Here is a 21,640-nt window from a genome sequence, read left to right on the forward strand (position 1 = left end):
CATGCGGTGAGAAATATTGTATCTTTTCGAGTCAACCCTGCACGAGAATCTCCTGTTTGAAATTGATTGTAAATGGTACCATGAACGATTGCAGCATGCCTGCATCCTTGGTGATGATGTTCTTTCTCACTCTGTCTCTGGAGGCAAGGAGAAAAACTACTGTCAGCAGGTAACAATGACTTTTTAACCCAAAACCATGTGTTTGCTGAGTGATGAACTGTGCCAGTGGATATTTCCTTTTTGGATAATCATGATCATGATACAGGGACCATTCCCAAACGTCCTACGGATTCATATACCGTGGCCCTATGTTGTATATGTGCTAGGTATGACTGCGTCTTCTTGCCAAAGGCCCTGACCCTTTTCCTTGAATTGAGCCAACATCTCTCTGACATGAATAAGCTGGACATTATTCCAGTACATGCATTATAATCCGACTTGGTCTAAGCTAGCATCCTAAAGTCTCCTCCTTGCCAATAAATCAGCATACTTCCCGGAACACATGTAGTCATGATGATGAACCACAGAGACACACTGACAGTGGGACTGAGCTCTGCTCAATTTCAATGGAAAACAAGTGATCTGTCAGGTCGAAGTAATGTTTCTTTGATAGTCTTGTCATAATTGTGGAGGCACACAGGTCAAGGCAGTTAAATTCATCTTCCCAGTGTCTATTGCCAGGGCATGCAAAAACATCTAAGTATAAGTGGAGAGAAGACACCTTAACATGTGTCAAACATTGCTTGTTGTTGTCATTGCAGGTGCCTGGGACAAGGTATCGCTGCGATGTGCAACAAATACAGCACCCAGCAAAACAGACTAGCAATCATTTTATCCCCCATTGCAGTTCAGCTGTTGTTGCATGTCACAGTGTCAAAAATTGCCCGAATGGAGAGCATTTGAGAGGCATTCTGTCATTTGATGAGCACGGCAGGTATCCTTCATCCTCTTGCAAACAAGGCCTACTACACGACTTCTCCAAGGGGGTAGGCATGTATTGAGTGAAATGGCCTGATATCGTCAGGATGGGCATCCTTACACAAATGTGCAATGCATGTGGAAGTTATCCACAACAAATCGACTGTGATGATGACCACAATCCTCGAAAATGAAAAAGAAGACGAGATGTTTTTTAAAAATGTGAGCTTGTGGCTCAGTTTAATTGCAGCCATTGAGGTGCTAGTCAACTTGAACATAAATCATCCATGCATCAATTCCACAACGATCCCTCCATTGAGGTGATAACAGTCAAAGGAAATAGATTTCTTACACATACACAGTGCCAACATAATTCAATCTATACACAGTCTTTTTTATCACATGTGACCCGTCACAGCAAACCAGGCGCACGTTGCTCTCCGCTTGGCAGGTGGAGACGAACTGGTTGTTTATTTGACTTGTTGTCTGCCTTTTGTGAAATCTGACCACATCAATTTCTTTCACTCATCCTCTGTGCGACATGCGCCTGTTTTTTCTCTCCGATGGGTCACATATTCTGCAGACGAGGGTAGTTTCGTAAGATTCTGTAGAATGCAATTTTTAACCAAGTCATAAAAGGTACATGTATCATTAAAATGGCCGTTTGTTTTGTCAAATTTCCAGCTGGGCCCAGCAACCCGAAAATAAGCTGAACATCATAAGTGCCAGTCAACTACATGTATTTATCCAACGACGGCTCTTCTTTTTACCAAATTATGGCATCATGAGAAAAAAAACCTGGTTATCTAAGCTTTCGACCAGTTCATGAATTTCACCAAACTACCCTCACAGATAAAGTACTGTAACATCAGTCAGGAGTTGTAATGGCTCTCAAGGTGGCAACACCATTTATCAGCAATGACATGCTTGAAAGGACAGGTGCTACCACCTCAGAAATCATGACAGCTCTTAACTGTGTTCACAGTAGATCGACATGAATCACAAATAGCAGCAAACCTAAGGATCAATGACAGAGGGCTGATCTTTTCCGGGACACTGGGATACACATGTAGACCCAAAAATGGCCCCGATTTTCAGGAGAGACACCTACATGTACACATTATATGGTGCTCAGGATTTGGGAAAAGTTGGAAAGGGCATCTGGATTTGCTAAAATTGCCTCTTGGTTTTGGGATGGAGCCTTTTTCATAACAGGACATCATGACAGGTACCTCCCTCCCCCCGATAAAAATTTTAACGGAGTCTCTCTCAACTGAAATATTGTAAAGTGCCCAGAAATAGCCCTTTTTGCCTAATCTGAGCATTGCAGACTGAAGCATTTTGTTGACTGATACACAACATTTAACAGAATCCATGCAAAAAATGAAAGGCCAAATAAAATCTTTGCGAATGGTGTCCACCACAAAAACCTTTGTTGGAGCATTTTGGTCTGATTAAATGTTAAGTGAAATAAAATAATTTTAGTTTACTGACTGATAGTGATAGGCAGATACACCTACAATGCAGGAACACCTATTGAGATTGACGAGTCATATCAATTCTTGATCCCAGATGAATGTAGTTGAAATCAACAACAAGTATTTCATTCTTCACCTCTATTTACATTACAGGGTATGACCTCAAAACACAGAAAATGACATGCAAAGTGTCTTTTCAATACTTTTAAACAGATTTACCTCTGCGTTCCGTTTGTGTAACTATCCTGAGGTGGTGTGCTTCAATAGAATCGGCTATTTGCTGTAGGTCTGAGGAAGCAGACAATTGAATTTAACGGCATGAAAGTTAGTCCTTTATTCAGGATTGACCAATACTTTATAACAGCAGGTACGTGTAAATAAAATAATGCCAATCAACAAGAAATTGTATCATTTTTGTATTTAAGGGGGAATATACGCTAAAGACAACTTTCGGCTAAAGTGCCGCAGGTTTTGGCTTACACTTTAGCTCCTGGCTTAAAATTTCGATTTGTGTCAAATACCCAATGGGGCAGAGCGTAGTTTCCCCAGCAGTTACCACAGTTGGAAAAGTCCAAGTGGAATCTTTTCTTTAGATCCTGATCTACACAATTAATGATACACAAAATGCAGGAAGAGTCATTTTAGGACATGCCATTGTTCAACAGAACACCCATGCCAAAGTTGAATACATCGTACATGTACATAACAAAATATATTTATTTTTGAATGTCTCTTTTGCAGCATTGAACTGAACAGAATTAATTATGCGACAAATTACTCATAAAAAGCTTTTAAATCAATGTTTTCACAACGAATATCCAAAAATTACAGCAACAATTAAAACATTAAAAAGTTTTTACAACGTATCCAGCCAAATGAGTTACAAAAAGCATGACAGTTTCAGGGCAATGTTGTAATCAGAACATGACAAACCGTTTTTCCCCGATTGGAATTTTCCGATTTTTTTCACGAGGTGTGTTTAAAGTTTGTCTGTGTAAAAAACAGATGTACGTAACCAACAAGTGTTCTGCCAGGGGCCAGGGCTAAAAAAAGTTTTTCTTCAAATTTTTCTCGTGCCCATTTTGACACCAAACAATAAAGTTAGCCTACCGACCGTAGTTATAAAACAAAACCGCATTTAGCATTTCGAAGACAGGCTGATTTTTTTCATTTGAATGAAGTAAAATCTGCAGGGAATCAACAATTTAACTTAGGATTTTCTTGAATACATGCATGCAAGTTTTCATCATTTAGGAGACTGGAAGAGCTGCATTTTTGGTCGAACTATTCTCTGACGAAAACAATGACGCTGGGTTACTCTCATCTGCCTAAACATATGAACAATAATACCATATTTATATGTATAATTTTCTGTTCGCTAGGATGTACCAACAGTTCAATCATCAACTCTATATTTGGATTTTCTTTTGGAGAGGTTCTAAGAAGTGTTGTAATGACACCATTTTTCACATCTGTCTCAATTTTATTTCGACTGCCCACCATAACTTTTACTGACTCATTCCTGTAAACTAAAAATTATAAAACAATTGGCCTTAGCAAGTACCTCCATCAGGCAATAAAAGGATGACAAAGCTGACAGGAAAAATAAAACAATGCAATGATAGGTAAGGTAAATTCAATCGACTATCCAAAACATTTGATAGCAAAATCACAAAAATAATCCAAGGGTGAAACTGATAGCAAATAAGCAGGTATATCCAAATTATGTAATCCAATCAAAATTTCACCAAGAATGATATATCCCATAGATCCTGATAAATGTGATACAATCGACTATTCCTTCACCAACTCACTCTCACCCAGCAATCTATGTACATTCCACTTTCTTATATTCCAAGGTCTTTTTTAATAGAGAACATGGAGTTTACAAACATCACTATAAGCAAGAATTACCTTTGCTAGTATAAGACAATAATCATAGTTCTTTGACTGAATGACCACACACAAGGACTTTCTTCCATTTCCACAAGTTATGTTTTTAGCTAGTTTTCTTGCCAATATGGCTAAAATAGTATATGATTCGAGCAAAAGTGCTCAAAATTTCACATAATTTGAATTGATTCATTATTCAATAGAGTATATCCGTAATCGTCTTTGTGCACATGTATCCAATTGTGAACATACTTTATACATCCATTGAGTAAGTCAAAGTTAATTCATATATCCAGTAAAAATCATGCCGACTTTATAAATTGACAAGGAGAGGTTTTCAATTTACAAAAGTTCCTCCCATGTTCAACTCACGATTAAGCGACTGCTGCCATTCTGCGTCACAATAAGTCTTCACACCAGCTCAAAATTGTCCAATCACAGCACACATAGATCCTCGTCCAAGCAAAGTGAGCGAGGCAGCTGGTTGAAGAGACATATATCCACTGAGCAATCGTCCGAAAAGACCTGATTCGCCAACTCCAAGCATGCGTTATATGCCGTACAATCCTTGTAGTCTCGTGGCAGATCCTTGGATCGATGTCATGGTTTTCTTCCTAAACTGTCATGTTTCACTTTCCTGTAAGCAAGAGTTGGCATTACTGTTTTGGTAGTACAGGTACAAGTGGTTCGGCGTTGATCGATGACGCGTCTGCGACAGAACCAGAAACGATAATGGCTGAAACGGAATGTAGAGCGAGCGATGAGCCGACGACCATGTTTCATTCAGAACAAGAGAATGAAGTACAGTGGTAGAACAACCAATCAATACTGCTTGAACTCTACGTCACATTTTCAGATTCTGCCTGCAGGAAGGCTTCTCCCATGGAAGGCAAGTCAAAAAGATTACATATTTTTACCCAGTCCTGTAGACGAGGGAGAAATTCAATGAATACACTTAAATTTCATTTGCCACCACAACAATTACATGTAGCACCATGGTCTTTAAAACATGTGCAGGATATATAGTGATAATGTGACATAAGCTCACTTTGCCAAGTTTAGACAATCTATGGAATGATCTTATAACTTTAAACTGTTAAATTCTCAAACAGCGTCTCTAGCTTTAAGGTTGAAACAAAATATTTTTCAAATCAAAGGAAGTTCTACTCACCACTGTATGGGTCATAAGGAGATATACCGGGGTAGCCGCCGACTAGGTGTGTATGGTGATGAGTATGGACGTGTCTCTGTGGCGGAGGTGACTGGCGATACTCCCGAGGCTTCTGGTAACTACTAGTCGGCACCGACGGCGATGATGACTCAGATGGTGGCTTGGAACCTGGTGAAGACACAGGCCGGGCTTTCTCCAATTCATGAATTTTGTGAGAGCTATAATAATGTGACGCATGCTGTTGAAGTAAATCAAGTGCCTTCGGAGGTTCCCCCTGGGCCAATGGACTTGGCGCATTTGGAGATGACAGCGCTGCTGATTTTTCCCTTTCCAAGTCGATAGGTGAGACATGATAGCGCATTGGAGGAGGAGCACCGGGATGACCAGGGTGAACCGGGTAGCCAGCACCCGGTGGGTAGCCAATGATACCATGGCGATACATAGCACTAGGATCATAAGGAAATTGTGCGTATGCGGCATGAGGAGACTGTAGATATCCTGCTGGGAGATATTGAGCATAATGTGCTGGTGCGGGTATGACACCGGCAGCTGTCGGGCTCGACATCGAAGCAGAAGGCATACCCTCAGTCTTTAGTTTCGGTGTGACATTGGGACTCCGAGTACGACCTTTGTCATCAACAGTCCTCGGTCGCTCAGCAGGTCGCCGCTCGTCACTCTTATCGCGATAACTTTTCCCCCTATCACCAGGTGGATTAGAGTCCTTTTTTGACAAGTCACTTGGTGTTTGTTCCCTTTTCACCACAGGCGAGTCCCTTGGGGAACCTTTCTCTCCATCTTTTACTTGCTCAACCATTTTACTCTCCGACTTTTTGCCATCCACCTTGGGCCCCTCCCCCACAGAGTGCGGACTTCCAGCATCATGTTTCTCATGCAACTTCTGATGTTGATACATGTAGTAACTTTGTAATTCCTCCCGTTGCCGTGCGTACAACAACGTACGCTGGTCATATGAATCCTGACCAACTGTCATGACCGTCGGCTTGGTTCGATTGTCCATTTGCGGTTTTAAATCCATATTTTCCTTAAGAATTTGTAAATTTTCGTTTTGTTTTTCTTTAAGAGTCATGTCACTTTTATCTTTTGCATCTGCTTGTGGACTTAGCTTAGGTTCACGGAGTTTCTGCACGTTTTTATTCTGATCAGCAGTAACCATAGGACTAACAGCATGGACAGGGCGTGTTTTCTCACCCTTGCCAGGATCGGCAGGTGGAAGTTTTGGCGAAATGTTACCCTTGTCTTTATCACCAGCCTTTTCACGATCTTGCTTAAAGATTGGCTCCTTACGTAATCGTTCCTGGTCCTCCATGAATTTTTCATGTTTTTCACGATAGCTTGGATCAGAGTGATATGCGGGATCAATGTAACCAAAGGCAGTAAGATATTGAAACTGAGGATGTCCATACATTGACTGCGGCATCATCTTTTGTTGCTGTGATGGCACACGATAATCACGCCCCCCTAACTGAGGGCTCGACAGTGGCTCCTTTTTTATCTCCTTCCCATCTTCGAGACGGTCACCAGGCTTACACACCACAGCATTCGGTTTAGTTTCCTGAGTTTTTGAGCTGGTTGGCTCACTCGTGCTTGCAGCAGATGGCGACACTGCAGATGGTTGCGTCTGGGCCTGTGTTTGTGGTATGGCAGGAATAAGGTACGGCGCCTGACCATAGTAAGGGTACATGCCATACAAGGAAGAGTCTGAATTATGCTCCCCAGTGGGAGCCTCGTTGGAAGATGGCTTGTCTTTCTGTTTAATGTCTCCTTCATTGTCCAAAGAGGGCGCTGAATCGGCCGCATCCGAGATATCAGAATATGCGGGGCTCTGGACACTCTCGCTCCCGTGATCGGTAGGATCTGGCGTACTAACTTCTAACCTCGTAGTCAGACTTAGACTAGAAGGTAGTAGCACACGACTATCAGAACCAGGTTCAACTTTGATATCGCATTCTTTCAAGAGGGGCAGCTTGGCTGCATCAGATTTGAGTTTGTCATTTTCAGCACCATCTCTTATCTCAGCTGTACCGGCAGATACAGATTTGATCACAGAAGTAAGTTCAGCTTTACTGTCTATCGCAATATCATCTTTCATGCGTGGAGATTTCGACCTCTCCTTCTCCTTGTTTTTCTTTTTGTGCTTGGGTTTCTTCTCCTTTAGCGCGGTGAGAGCAGGATTGATTATGGACGGTTCTCCCATGATGGTCGGCTTTGGCTGGATAGCTTTTAAAGTCGGAGAGATCTGAGCATGAGCAGTTACTGCAGTTAATGTGGAATGCGTGATTGGACCATTTGTTGTCAGAGTTATAGTTTGCGGCACTGGAGCAGGAACAATCGGCCTATTGATAGTTGACGGCTTCACCACACTGGCTTTTTCAACTTTATCCACCTTTTTCTTTTTATCATCCTTGCCATCACCTTTGCCTTGCACTGGTAACGTGGCCACGGTGGTAATCGGTACCGTCACGGCAGTCACCGTTGTCACCGTTCCTGGAACTCCAACTGCCATACCTAGTTCCGAGACTGGTTTAGGCAGGACACTAATACCACCTAACCGCCCCATGGCACCACCTGAGATCTGATAGACTTGTGAAGTGACTGGTTTCACAACTTTTTTCTCACACTCGGAAACTGTTTCCATCGGAATTGTTTCACACTTTTCTGATTTCATATCCTCAGTCACCGAAGATTCTTTGGAATCATCTTTTGACTTTTCATTGGCCGAGTCTGACCTAGATTTTGATTTTGATTCACTTTCTCTAGTAGTCCGTTTGACTGGGGTTTTAGTCCCGTTTGACTGGTCCGAGTTATTGGCAGTATTAGCAGGGGTGGGAGGCGACGTTGGCCGACTGTCCCCCGAACTCGTACTCTTAGTCGAGTCCTCCTTCTCATCTGACGTGTTGTTGTTCATGTGAGCATGACTTTGATGATAACGTAATCCGTTGATATGGCGGTACTTTTTGTTACAGTTCGGCTCTGGACACTGAATAAGCGTTCCAGGCCCAGTACTGACTGATTGATCAGGAACATTAGCCGTATTTGAATTTGAGGTGGGTGTGGGGGGTGCAGGCGTTGGAGTACTCCTAGAATTTGACCTATTCCGTTTAGAACTTCGACCTGTTTCCTCGTTCACTGATAAATCTAGTTCTGCTGGACGGCCCTTCCTCTTGACCCCCGAAACAGGAGTAACATCAGATTTTGCTGGACTAGGGGGTGCTTGGAAGTTATTCGTTCCTCTGCGACCTTTTCTCAGCTTCCTCTCTGTGTAGTTACTCATGTCATTGAGCGGGGTACTAGTGCTGCCACGTGCTCCGCGTTTTCCACGACCTTTGGGTGTGCGGGCTTCGAAGTCACTTGTCGGCGAGTCACATGTGAATCTAGAAAGAGACAGAATGAAACACTGTAGTATTGGATAGAACTTGGTCACACTGGTGCAATAAAGAAAGGTGGTACACTCATATGATGACCGAGTTTTACCACACAGACTGACGACACTTTTCGATCTCATAAGTCAAGCAGTTTCAATGTTTTACATAAAAGTATCAAGTAATGCTATAGTGAGACGATCGGGTTGAGATCTCTTCCATCAGCACATGGAATGCAACATGAAGGATAGAGCACACATCAACCTGTCTGCACCATGTATACTTTGCAAGTATCTGCTTGCATCACAGGTAATCTGCTAATCTAAAGATTTTTTATAAAACCTTACTAACCTGATAGGACCCAAGTTCCACATGGACAGTCCTATCAGAGAAGTAGGCATGAATGGGATAAAATTCAAGAATAAAGACAAGTTTTACCCAAATTTTTGTAGTTCTAGACAAGAATTTATAATATTTGACAACTTTTTGCATTGTCTAAAACTTATTAAATCTGGGCATTCATTTGAAAGGAGACTGTGCACAGATCGCCTGTCATTCACTCCTTCAGGACCACAGGTAGAGGTTCTCCTAGTGGATCAAGTAATGCATTATTCCATTATGCATTACACACCTGAATGAGTCATTGATTTGTATAATCTGCTGTAGGCCCAGTAAGCCCCGTATATTAAATCACAATATGATTAAGTTGATGGCTCTCACATCAGGCATAATGGAATAAACTAAGATAAAATTAATAAATTTCTCGAAGTTGGTGCCTGGTACATTTTCATATTACTATATTACATGTAGATGAATCATTCAAAGTTACCGCTGGATCCCCAGCCAGTTATAAATTGAATAATTTATGGCTACATTATGTGTATAAATGCATGCATCCTAACACTACAGTGTAGGAAACACATGTGATGCCACTCCGACATGAAGTGTCTGTATAACAGCAAATCGATATGAACAACTTTGCTCATGCTGCTTGTTCAAAACACTTTGAGACTGAGACTCTTCAAGTCAGTTGGGTATGCCAGCCCCTCCTTCCATAATCAAATGAATGTTCAATAAATGGGCTGACAACCGAATATATATTTTGAAGCAACAACTGTTGAGTACATTTTTTTCTTCTGTTTGTATTGTGGCTGTTTTGTGGAGATAAGGGTCAATACTTGGCCAGAGCTATCCACCAAACAATTTTTGCCAGGATGGTTATGCATAATGCATTATGCATGAGAACTACACAGGAAACTTCCATAGGAAGTGGAGTGCAATGTATGGGCAAAGCACAGGCCTACTGACCTACAACAACACCGACCCATTCACAGAAGGTACACACACATACCTTCGAGGTGTATCTTTAGTGCAAGCATACTATTATTTCAGGTGCAGAGAAACAAGAAAGCTGACTACTTCCAGCTTTGCCGAAGTAGTAGTATTGCTTGTTTGCGCCCTAAAGATGTAACTGCATGTTTACTATCTTGCCAACTGGGCACACCATGAATCAAAAGGTATACTAGTTTGGAGTTACGCTGGAGACAAACTTTCATCTTATTTCTTGCGTCAAAATCTGATGGAAAGACTCTCGAAATCTCTCGTCGAATACTAGCCACCTAAACCTCAAGTTCAGTTTTCCAACTCTATCATTTTTTATCAGTAAGATTTGACTCTGCACTAATTTTGGCTTTCACAGATTTCGGAGTATCCAGAGTATACTAACACAACAGGGTTGAAAATGCAAGTTGGGACCATGGTCCCATACCCACCTTGGAGGTGCCCAGTCATGCTTAGTCGAATCCATCAGGGTACCCACATATGTTTTTCCTCGCCAGGTTACGTTCACAACAAGCACACCTGTAAACATAGTGAAAATAAATTCATTAAACGTTTATATCAATTAGTGGCAAACCTATGGGAGAATGCCTGGTACTACCATAACATGTGCACAGACTATACAGGCCGCCACGTGAAAGTTAGGTGCTGTATTCAGAATTTTCATTTTCTGACGTTTTCCATCGTTCTTCTAGTGGTTGGTTCTGCAAAACCACTTCTTTTTTTGTAGACTCAGCCAATATTTCTCCTGACAACATTATTTTCTTTCTTTTTACTGCATGTTTTATTGAGCTTCACACATATGTCGCCATTGTCACAAAACAGTTTAGACATACATGTTCCAAAGCCTCCATATCAATAGACTTTTAGAGGTCACATCAAGAAACTGGGTATCAATCTCTCGCACACCATGCCTATGTAATCGGTTAAAACGTACCATTTTCTGTCTCCTGCCAGACAATTCCCTCCAAACTCACACTCGTACCGGGTTCACATGGACCAAGACATTCAGGTTCCGTAATCGTGCCAACATGCGAGGTCTCCGTCGATGCATCATGGAAAGGTTGTGATACCGATGATGAAGTCTCGACGTTTTGGAATGGGGTGACTGTTCGGGGCGTCATTTGATTAGGACTAGCACCAGGACAAGATGGGGCTGCAGCAGTCATGGCAGTTGGGTCATTCTGAAGAGAAAACAACTTTTAGCGTTATCAACCTAATCTGTAAAAGCCACTAGATCCAACTGATGTGAGAGATCGAGAGAGAACCTTGTCAATATGGGAATTTCACAATATCCGTCACGATCAGGACAGCTCACAACCTACTTCCAGATGACAGCACCACTACAGAAAATAACCATTACAAAGCAGGTGCTGCCACCTTGCAAGTAAAGATCGCTCGTGATTGACTTATTTCGTTAGTAATCCTTACCTTTTCCAACTTAATCTTTTTGACTGGCATACTAATACGATCCTCCACCTTCGCATTGAATTCATATGGGTCCAAGGCAGCCGTTGACACAGACTCCCGCTTTATTCCAAAAGGTAATTTGTCCGATTCTAATAAACCATTCCCAGCGTCGTTACTATTTCCACAATGAATGGGGAACCCATTGGCCATGTTGGCTGCCCCTTCCAACGCTCGACAAGTCTTTTCCTTGCTTTTGTCCTTTTTATGTATTCCTCGCACTCCTTTTATGAGTTTATCTTTCCCGTCCCCGGGACTCAGTTTCTTATCACCAACAGGCGACAATGCGCTAGAACCAAGTTCTCCTATACTAGCCATTTTGTCATGCTTGACAATTTCATGCTTAGTCTCAGATTTAGCACCACCACTTTTACGTTTTATTTTCATTTTTAAACCTTTATCGACTGTAGCCTGGTGTTCGATACCACTCATCTTGGGCGACGTGGTCTCGGGCTGCTGACCAGATATCGGACTGGTGCTGTTGCGCTCGAGATCAGCGTCGAGATCGATGATCAAGTTGCCAACACCGAGTTCCCATTCATTTTCATCATCATCAAATGATTGGCTTGTCGACTCCTTAAAGTTGGTGACCTGGTGCGGGTTGGAGTCAGAGGCCACTGCACTACCGCTGTGGCCCTGTGTTGACTTTTCTCTCATTGGCTCCAAGTGGTTTGTATAATGACATTAATACAATTCTAAGAACCTATAAAGACAGAAAAGAAGACCAGGATGAGCTTTTAAGCCAATGAGAAAAGTTACTTTTTCAAATGGAGGATCTCTCAAACTCCCAGGCCTTTGGATTGATTCTGACTTTATTTTAGAAATGATACCAGGGGACATATCACCCAAATTGATGAATTTTAGAACGTCAAGTGCCTGAAATTATTGGCATTCTGCTCATGTGGTATCATTACTCCTGGTGGGAGACGTAATGAAATTTTTTCATATTTATACTCTGAACGATCAGCATGCAGTAATTCCCCTCACCAAGACCAGGTGGGGGTAGGAGTGGCACTGCGTCCATGCTGCTTGTGCTACAGCCCTTCTGAATAATGCCCATTCCAAGCTAATCCAGTGTAATTACAATAAGTTTTCCCTTTCAGTGATAAGCACAATATCCACAGCTTAATGCATGTACATGTACATCTATCTGGAGGGTGCTGAGCTATTTAAATTATTTGCTTCAGGTTTTTACATGAAATACTTCTACTGTAATCAAACCCCATTTAAACCCCTTTTCCAATTCAAATTGCTCTCAAAAAGAAATTCAAAGAGAAGGAAGCCCTTACTCCTTGGACACAATCAGTCGGAAAATCCTATTGAACATAAGGTTCCATGCAATGGCATACCAATGACAAAGGAACTAAACTGCTCAGGCCACACAATGCAAACACTTCAGCCAGCCTGACGAACATTGAAAACTTCAGTACAAACTGCTGTAATTGAGTTGATAAGGCCAATTAAAGATAAAACGTTTCTTTATTTTATTTGAAAATTTTGCTTCAACCTTGGTGGTCAAGATGCCCCCCCCCCCCATACTGATTTCAGTACCATAATGTAAAGGTTTGGACAGGTTTGGACGAGAAACGATATTGAGTTTTTACTTCCCTAAAAGCAATACTCCCACTGTGGGCCCCTGCTATCAAAGCACTGCATACTCAACTGACATGCCCTGTGGTCATGAATAATACAACAAGCATTGAACCAAGCTGCTGGCTTTTTGTGTGAAGTGAAATAGAGAACCCCACAATACATGATCTCAACAAAGAGCAGTGGTGAACCTGACGCCTGGAGAGTCACTGTTTGAGACTCTACACTCCCATTGAAAATCAATGGGGGACATTACTGTTTTTCTATAGACAAGATACATGTAGGTTTGAATAAAATGAAGCATAAAAACCAATCTGAAGTTGGGTTACTATAATTCATCTTATACTGTTTGCTGGAAAGCATGCAGTATATAGCCTGTTTAGAAATATAAGTACATGTACTTCCAGTTAAAATTTACAGTTTGACAACTATAAATCCATTCAATGATGGCACGTTTTCGTCAACTGATGACCTTTTTTTGGGCCGTGATCAGGGATTGTAAACTCGTTCTCTCTAGATGTAAAGTCCATAAATTGACCTACAATGTAGTTGGCATTTCAAAACATTGATTAGCCAAAAGTGGCTATAGGCCTACTTAATTGATTCTGTCCAAGTCTTCTTTGTTTTCCTTATACACAGGGCACTTAGACATTAAGGTTTTGTACTGGTCAATTTTATCAAGATTAATTTACAGTGGAATAAGCAGGAAATTAAGATTTTACCTAAACCCATTTATGCCCATGTTACAATCATAATGCCCAGTGCTGGGTGAGTTTTAGCCTACGTCACAGTCATTTGAGGCAAAAAGTGCTAAATTAGAAAAAAAATCCAGTAGGTCCGATCATGAGGGTATGATATTACATATAGAAATTTCATGTAATTAGCACTTTTTTGTCCCAAATCCCTGTGCATAAGTAGGCCCTACATTTCAAGAGTCTAACTGAAATAAAATTATTCATTGAAATGGTCGTCTTAGCTGATCTACAACATTGCCTGCAAATTCAAGAACGAATAATCAATGACAACATTTGATTTGTATGAAAAACTGTAAATCTAACAATAAATTCAGAACAGTCTATAGGCATGAGAATGTAACAACACCGCCTGCCACACACACATCCAACAGTGCAGTTGGTCGATTATAACTTATCCAAACACCACAGTACAAGATCCATTGCCCACTTACACACTCAATACTAGACTAATCCAAAGGCCGAATACATACTGGCTATACAGTACTGGCATAGAGGGTATTGGTTTAGTGCATTCCCATTGGCAAACTCCACTAGACTGAGGCGCCACTACACTCCATACCAGACACTACAGTGTACATAGAGTATAGTACTCCTATAGTACTCCACATCAATTCTCTACACAACAAAGAAAAAACATCCATAATGCATGCATATAATTCCAAAACGACATTAATAGTTTCCTGACCGTTTAATAGTACATCCACGTTGATAAAATCCAAAACTGTTGAAAATTGTAAGTTTTCTGCGAGATCCGGCAAATGGCGGTCCTACCTCTTTTGTGGTTGAGAACCATCTGCCAAAGGTTCACTTTGCCAGCCAATGATTGGAAATGGACTCAACCACTATTGTCAGCGTGACAGGGGTGTTAGGATTTCAGCATACCATTATTGGTTTATGAGCATTGTCCTTTGGTTCCATAAGTGCAGTGTGTATTTAGTTTTGCAAATATAAAGGGGTGAACACAATGCAATAATTGGCGAGTTGTTTGCGGAATTGTAGCTTTACAGATGTATGGCCCATTTCCAAGTTGGTGATTAATTTCAGTTAATCGCTTCAGCCGGCACAGCCATGATATTGATTAGTTATGTTGAGTTTTGATCTCAGATATTCAAAAGTGGTGTGCGTAAGTGCTCAATAAAACATCAAAAAATAAATTACATCCCAAAAATCTTCTCAATTGATCACGATAGCAATAAACAATAATGAGCAGTCAGTCAATCAAATGCATATAGCAAAATAACTGACTCGACAGATTTTGACTTTGAACACATGTTTGTCGACGCCTTAAATCATTAATTGTAATCAGACTCAAATATTACACATTTCAACAAAAAATAAAGTAATTCATATTTCAGTCATAGGTCAAGTATCAAAACTGATGACCTTTAGAAGTACCAACATTCTGATATGTTATATTTGCCCTCAGGAGGGGAGGGAGGGGGCAGGGTATTTGGAGGATCAGCTGCCATATAAGGTGTGTTAGCCCTGTCATTGAAGATTTTTTATCATTTGTGAGAATTCTGCCATCATTCCGGTGGATGGTGAACATCCACATGAAAATAAGAGTAGATGTGTTGTCAGTATTGTGGTGTTTGTCGTTTTTGCTGAGCCATTTGGTCTTATTTTCTTGCACCAGTAGTTGGTGTTTCACTGGACGTGGGGATGAGGATTAAAGGAAGATTGGGACATTATTTGCCATCAACACCTCAAATCGCAATTCACATCTTTTCCAATGGGGTGACTCTGCCCATTGGACAACGCTTCCTTCCTGTTTTACATATATAGGAAAGATTACCACATTCATTAATAGAGCAGTATCCTATTAATCAAACGTGTCAATCAGGAGCACATGCCTCTCTTTGTTGTGAAAGAAGTGAAAATGAGTGGAGCAGTGAATGACCATCCAAACATGAACGTCAATTAATAGGTAATCAGGAAATGAAAGGAATTAAAAATGACTCACTGGAGGTGTTAATGTGTTTCAGCAGGGTGATTCAACCAGGTTTGTTCAGCTTGGTCAAGACAATGCTGAACAAACAAGAAATAAGATTAGTTGACTGGGTTTCAAAACCTGTTCTGAGGGATCAATGCTGTGAGGTAGCAGGCATGGCTAATTGGATTCGTAAAATAAACAATAAACAAATGAAGTTATACATATTTTGAAAAATTCAAAAAATTTAAACGTTTTCTTTGATTCTTCAAATATCATTTTAATGATTGCTTCATTCAAAATACATTCAATTTTCTAGCATGTGAATGGTTTCCACACTACACTCACATAAAGATTGATGTGAAGGATGTGATGCATGTTTGAACTAACTTTTCTCACCATGGCTCAGCTTTTCCTCCAAGGACGAAATACTAAGAAATATCTCCACACAAAGAACACTTCAAACATATTTTTTCCAACCAGAACAACTTATTGTATCAGAATTATAATATTGCACTCAAAATGCGAAACAAAGATATTTCCTTTCAAAATCTTGAGCACACTTCACACATTGTTCAGTGAACCAGGACCTAATAACAAATAAACACTAATCAGGGGCTGTTCATGGTAGCCTGACCAATTAGTACATGTAAGTTGGATTACCCCTGGCTAACCCTCAACAAAAGCATGTATTTAGCCCTCTTTACTATAAATATAAAAGGGTCCTAAAACAACAAAAGTGGACAAACATCCTTACCATAATTGGTATATAAGCACATTGCCCAACTTGTGTTTTTATCTGTTAAGTTCCCCCAGAGTCTTTCTATACAAAGACTCTGGTTCCCCCATGGAGAGCCAAACCTTTGTTCCTGTCCAATGAGCATTTGTTATTGTCAGGTGGCAGGGTCAAAAGAAAGGAAGAACAGATTACCTCACAGAAAAACACCTCTACCCCAATCAAAAGAGCTGTGCAAGTGATGACAAGTTTAATTTTCAGCTAGTGTAATCGTTGAATATCGTGGTTATAAACATTGTAGTTGTACAACAAATTATAACACAAAAACATAATTGATACACAAACTTCTAATCCTGTAAAAGGGGTCTACCTGTTCTGACACAATCTTTACAAAATATTTTGGTTGAATCAATGCTGATGGGAAAATCCTGTATAAAATTGAATGCGACCATGATACACAGACAATCTCAAACACATTGAATTGACCAATTGTTGAATTTAGATGATCACCACTGAAAAATTAATTTTGTTCCTAACAAAGCTGCTACAACCCCTCCCAATAAGAAAATAGACTTTCCCACTATTATCTCTCAGTTGCATATTTCAACATACACTTCAGCCTATCTGTACAATTTAATGTCTGACTGTCATGTATACATAATACTGTGTTTGTACAGTATAATTTGCAGCTTGCAGGCTAGATCTAGCACAAAGACCATGATATGCTGGCTAATCACTAGAGCATGTTATAGACGCCATACAAAGCTGTAATAGCAAACTGGCATGCAAATAATTTAAAGGGGAGTAGTGGAAGAGAGGATTGTTTTAGGCAATGCTTGCCTGTGGCTGTGATTTATTTGTTCAAATGCTACATACTGCCTATCAGAAAATAATCCTTCGATGCTAGGCTTATTACTGCTTTATTGCTGCTTCAGAGTTCAGTTTTATCAATGTAGCCTAATGCTTCATGTCCAACTAAATCTTGAAACAAAAATGGAACCTCAGGAAATTGAGATGAAAAGTATCTTTAAAATGGCCAAGCGACTTCCCCGGCCCTGGGGCACTGAACTATTTAAAATTTTGCCAATCTGAATAACAAAGCAGCAGCTAAAAATCAAACACCTTCTTTCTTAGGAGATGGACAAATTCAAGTTGAAATATCCAATAATGACGCCCTAGAGGGAAACACGATGACCAAATTCCTAGTAGGCCAGGCACTTTTTTCAACCAGGATATGTAAGATATGAAAATATATATATTTGGACACTGTTGATCAAAAGAAAATTGCTTCAATTTTTAATCTTTCAGACTACAGAAACCGACATGTATTATGTCCCAACGGTCAAAATGAACATGGCTGTCAATAAAAACCTTAGTGCTGTTCCTTCTTATAGTCAACATGACTGTCCCTTTAAATTATCAGCTCTGGGACACGCACACTTTGTACCTATACCTCAGATCAATGTAAGGATTCACTTTTGTCGAATAAATAACATGTATATATCCATATACCTGACGAACATCATGAAGCATCTTGAAGTACAAAGATTCACCTAAATGTCAACGATTGACAATTTTACGAAAATGAATGGTTGAAAAAAACACAAACATATCAAAGCAATATTCCCATTGTGCGAAACAGACACAGCAACAATATAATAATTTCCAAATATTCACAAAACAAAGACATGTACTCACAAAATAAATATCGTCCATAAAACCTTGTTTATCCCGTTAATAAATCGGGAAATCGGAATCGCTATGATTACAGGATGCAGCTGTAAAAATGGCACTTAGTCAAGGCAACGTTATCGAGTGAGCTGATGACACACCAACAGTGTGCTATGAAGTTACACCTCCGTGCAGTGTAGAGGTCAATTTTCTACAATTGTATACAAAGGGAGAGCACACAGTGTAAAAGCATTGTACACTATGCACAGGATCGGCTGTGCATTGTGATAAATGCAAAGCGAGTGGTGTACCAGAGGATTTTGCTGGCAGCCCAGCTAGCTTTGTTCGAAGAGGCCATTGGCGGGATAGGCAGCTGCATCTGCATATTGATTTCTAGAGCTAATTTGTGACATGTTTAAGATCAGGGTGGGATTGTAAGAGAAGAAAGGGTTTCATTGCATGAGTTATTGGAAGATGTGATTGATGAAATCTATTATAGTTTTGATATTGATATATTGATATTGATGTGACGGAGTAACCAGCCTAAGGGATGGCAATAGAAGCATGTGTACCAACAACCTTAATTTCATGTTATTTTGTTTCTTTTAAGCATAGTGAAGTTAATCCAACAGAAGGGAGAAGGATGTTGCTGGACTGCCAAATCCCAACCATGCAAATATCATGTCAGAACTGCTCCTTTTGTCATGCAAACCTCTGCCTTGTGGCCATGAGAAATATCGGCCTTTTGTTATTAAAATTGGGTCCTAAACCATTTGACAAGAGTGACCAGCTAAAAACAATAGCTTTTAATACTATAGCTAACTCATATTTTCAATGTATATGAACATGATGAATGCATGCAGAGGTTTACTGCTGGCTGAAGCCTTTGTGGTTGAGCAGTTGAGTCTAATCATGTAAATGATCTCAATTTAGCATTGTGTTTCCTTTGTTGCATCTTGTAAAGGAGTTGAACATGTTTTAAAGGGATAGTCCCCTGGTTTTCCTCCTTAAGTGGGCTTTCGGAGAGAGGCCGCAAATATAATGTGTACATGCATGAAGTCATAATAAGCATTAGCACCTGTCACTTGTGTGATGGAGTTGGTAACTCCCACCGATTGCGTAGGATTTCTCCTGGAGTGCGGGTGTCTTCCTTCAGGACATTCCAAGTTGCCAAATGTCATTGTCGGAATGTGCAACAATAAAAATTTTTTTAAAGAAACTTAGTTAAATTTGTTTTTCTTCTTAACCTGCCTGATGGGGCACTGACACAACCTGAATATTTTTAGAATGGAGTGCTGCACCAACACCAACAATTAAACCTGGCACCCAATGATGGCCAGGTCATATAGTTGCAAACAAATATGGTAGTCACGGGATTCGAAACCCTGACATTTCTATCTAAAGGCCAAGGCCTTAACCAAATGGTCATATGGTTGCAGCAAACATGGCAGTCACAGGATTCGAAACCCAGACATTGCTATTCAAAGGCCAAGACCTTAACAAAGTGGTCATTAGTTCACTCGCTTACAAGTAGGCCTAGTTGCAGAGAATGACACAGGTTCATTTGAATTCTGTATTTAAGAACCGGTTTTCGTTTGGAAAACTTTAAAAAATGTGATAGAACATAGACTCCAACCCCCTTCAGGTTTGCAGGGTTAGTGGGGTTAAATTGATATGATGATAATATACACATATTGATGTTGACTCAACACTTCAAATAAAGAAAAGTCTTGACACCATGCCATATTGACACAAAGTCCATACAAAGTTGGAATTTGTTCTGACTTGATAACACCCTACAACAATGTACAAGAATACAATAATTTGGAATTGTCGCCAGTTTAACAGGAAATGTTATTTCAAATGTGCTTATATATATTGCGATAGCATCAAGTCAAATGACATTTCATGAATAGACTGGGCACTATTGCAACGTGTTTTGTATCCAGTTGTACATGTGCATAGATTAGCATAAAAACATGATCACGCCTGAACACCAAAATCCAGCATTACCTCGTTAAGAACATCACCTTGTGTTCCTAAGTGCAGAGTGCCTCCATTATTCCTCCGCAGAGAAAACAGATTCTTGGTATGCTTGTTTCAAGGCTGATGTTTGCATTCATATCTAGAAATACTGCAATGGCCTCCATTCAAGCACCATAGCTCTGATTAAGGGTAAGACCGTGAGGTGAGCAACAGAATCAAAAGTCCATTACTTAAATACTATACGTGGATGGAGGTCTTAGTATGAAACTTCAACCATTGTGTTTCTGATTCTTCTGACTAAAGACAACGGCCAACTACCCTAAGGCCACTCAGCGCTGATGACCGAGCTGAAAATAACTCAGAAGGCTAGGGATACCAAGACGCCAGGAGAGCCACTTCTACTTACTGACCACCACACTCCATCAATCTCAGCCACTGTAACTACCTGAGCAGCCAATAAGACAAGCATACCAATTCCACGAGGCGGCCATTACGGTCACTCAACAATAATTACAAGGAAGGCAAGATATATTGCTGGGACGTCCAAGCCAGCCGCAGAATGAGGTGGCAAGAAATGAAGAGTTTCATTGCATAAACACGATATGCGCCATATCCAAAAGGAGTTAACCATACCATGGCATTGCCAAAATGATGACTCTATTGTCCTTCAAATTTCAGAGCATTAGTAAAATTTTGATGATACAAAGTGATGTGGGCAATATCTTTGATAAAGACTCTTAATGTTTATGCGAACAGTCCACCTAGCACCCATACCAGCACACGCACATGACTAGGAAAATAAGCTCATGGTAAAAGGCAGGTGACATGTCAAATCAAACACCATTAAATCATATATTAATGTCAGGCAGGGTCAATATGTATTGTAGATTAGAATATCTGTGGCCTCTGGTTAAACTTGGAATGTGCCAAAGAACCTCTGTAGGAAGGCCAACTTAACACTCATTGGGCTACATAAAGTTGTTGTTCTCCTAACATTATAAGAGTAAAATCATCTAGTAAAAGGGTTAAAATGTCCGTTTGGTGAGAGACAGATCAAGTTGTGACTTGCAACTGGCGTCCTCCATTATTCCATATGTAACATCTGCTCTCTGATCTCGTCCCACCCATTGTCACGGATAATGACTGATGTAATTAGATTGTTATTGATAGCACAGGAGATACCATATTAATTGGAGACAACCAAGGTAATCCTGGACCACATTTCCTTCAATTATCAGCAGATCTTTGTCATTTTGATAAGCTGTGCGTGATTCATCCAAACATTACGTATCCTGTCTTTTCTTTTGTGACATAAATATGTATGAAC

The 21,640-nt window shown here is 40.4% G+C and overlaps 1 protein-coding gene across 5 annotated transcripts; it reads right to left on the minus strand.

Annotated features, from left to right (window-relative positions):
* Positions 1 to 1,128: 1,128 nt before the first annotated feature.
* LOC135483165 (zinc finger protein 608-like) lies at positions 1,129 to 18,519 on the minus strand. 5 transcript variants are annotated; one of them, XM_064763786.1, is made up of 6 exons: positions 18,355 to 18,519; positions 11,610 to 12,348; positions 11,116 to 11,362; positions 10,613 to 10,700; positions 5,461 to 8,852; positions 1,129 to 5,025 (listed from the first exon to the last, which is right to left on the minus strand). In XM_064763786.1, exons 2-6 carry the CDS (start codon positions 12,300 to 12,302, stop codon positions 4,946 to 4,948), a joined length of 4,500 nt encoding a protein of 1,499 aa, XP_064619856.1. In that variant the 5' UTR covers positions 12,303 to 12,348; positions 18,355 to 18,519; the 3' UTR covers positions 1,129 to 4,945. The 5 variants fall into 5 exon arrangements, with proteins under 5 accessions (XP_064619856.1, XP_064619857.1, XP_064619853.1 ...); XM_064763787.1 differs by lacking the exon at positions 18,355 to 18,519 and adding an exon at positions 14,676 to 14,769 and having other exon boundaries at positions 1,129 to 4,926; XM_064763783.1 differs by lacking the exon at positions 18,355 to 18,519 and adding an exon at positions 14,676 to 14,769.
* Between the last annotated feature and the right edge of the window lie 3,121 nt (positions 18,520 to 21,640).

The sequence above is a fragment of the Lineus longissimus genome, chromosome 2, assembly GCF_910592395.1.
Source record: "Lineus longissimus chromosome 2, tnLinLong1.2, whole genome shotgun sequence".
NCBI classification, from domain to species: domain Eukaryota; kingdom Metazoa; phylum Nemertea; class Pilidiophora; order Heteronemertea; family Lineidae; genus Lineus; species Lineus longissimus.

Coding starts and splice junctions, on each gene's coding strand:
- LOC135483165 (XM_064763786.1), bottom strand. CDS start 12,302: ATGAGAGAAAAGTCAACACAGGGCCACAGCGGTAGTGCAGTGGCCTCT. Junction 11,363..11,609: donor AAAAGATTAAGTTGGAAAAG/GTAAGGATTACT, acceptor TTTTCTCTTCAG/AATGACCCAACTGCCATGAC. Junction 5,026..5,460: donor TCCTTATGACCCATACAGTG/GTGAGTAGAACT, acceptor ATTCCGTTTCAG/CCATTATCGTTTCTGGTTCT.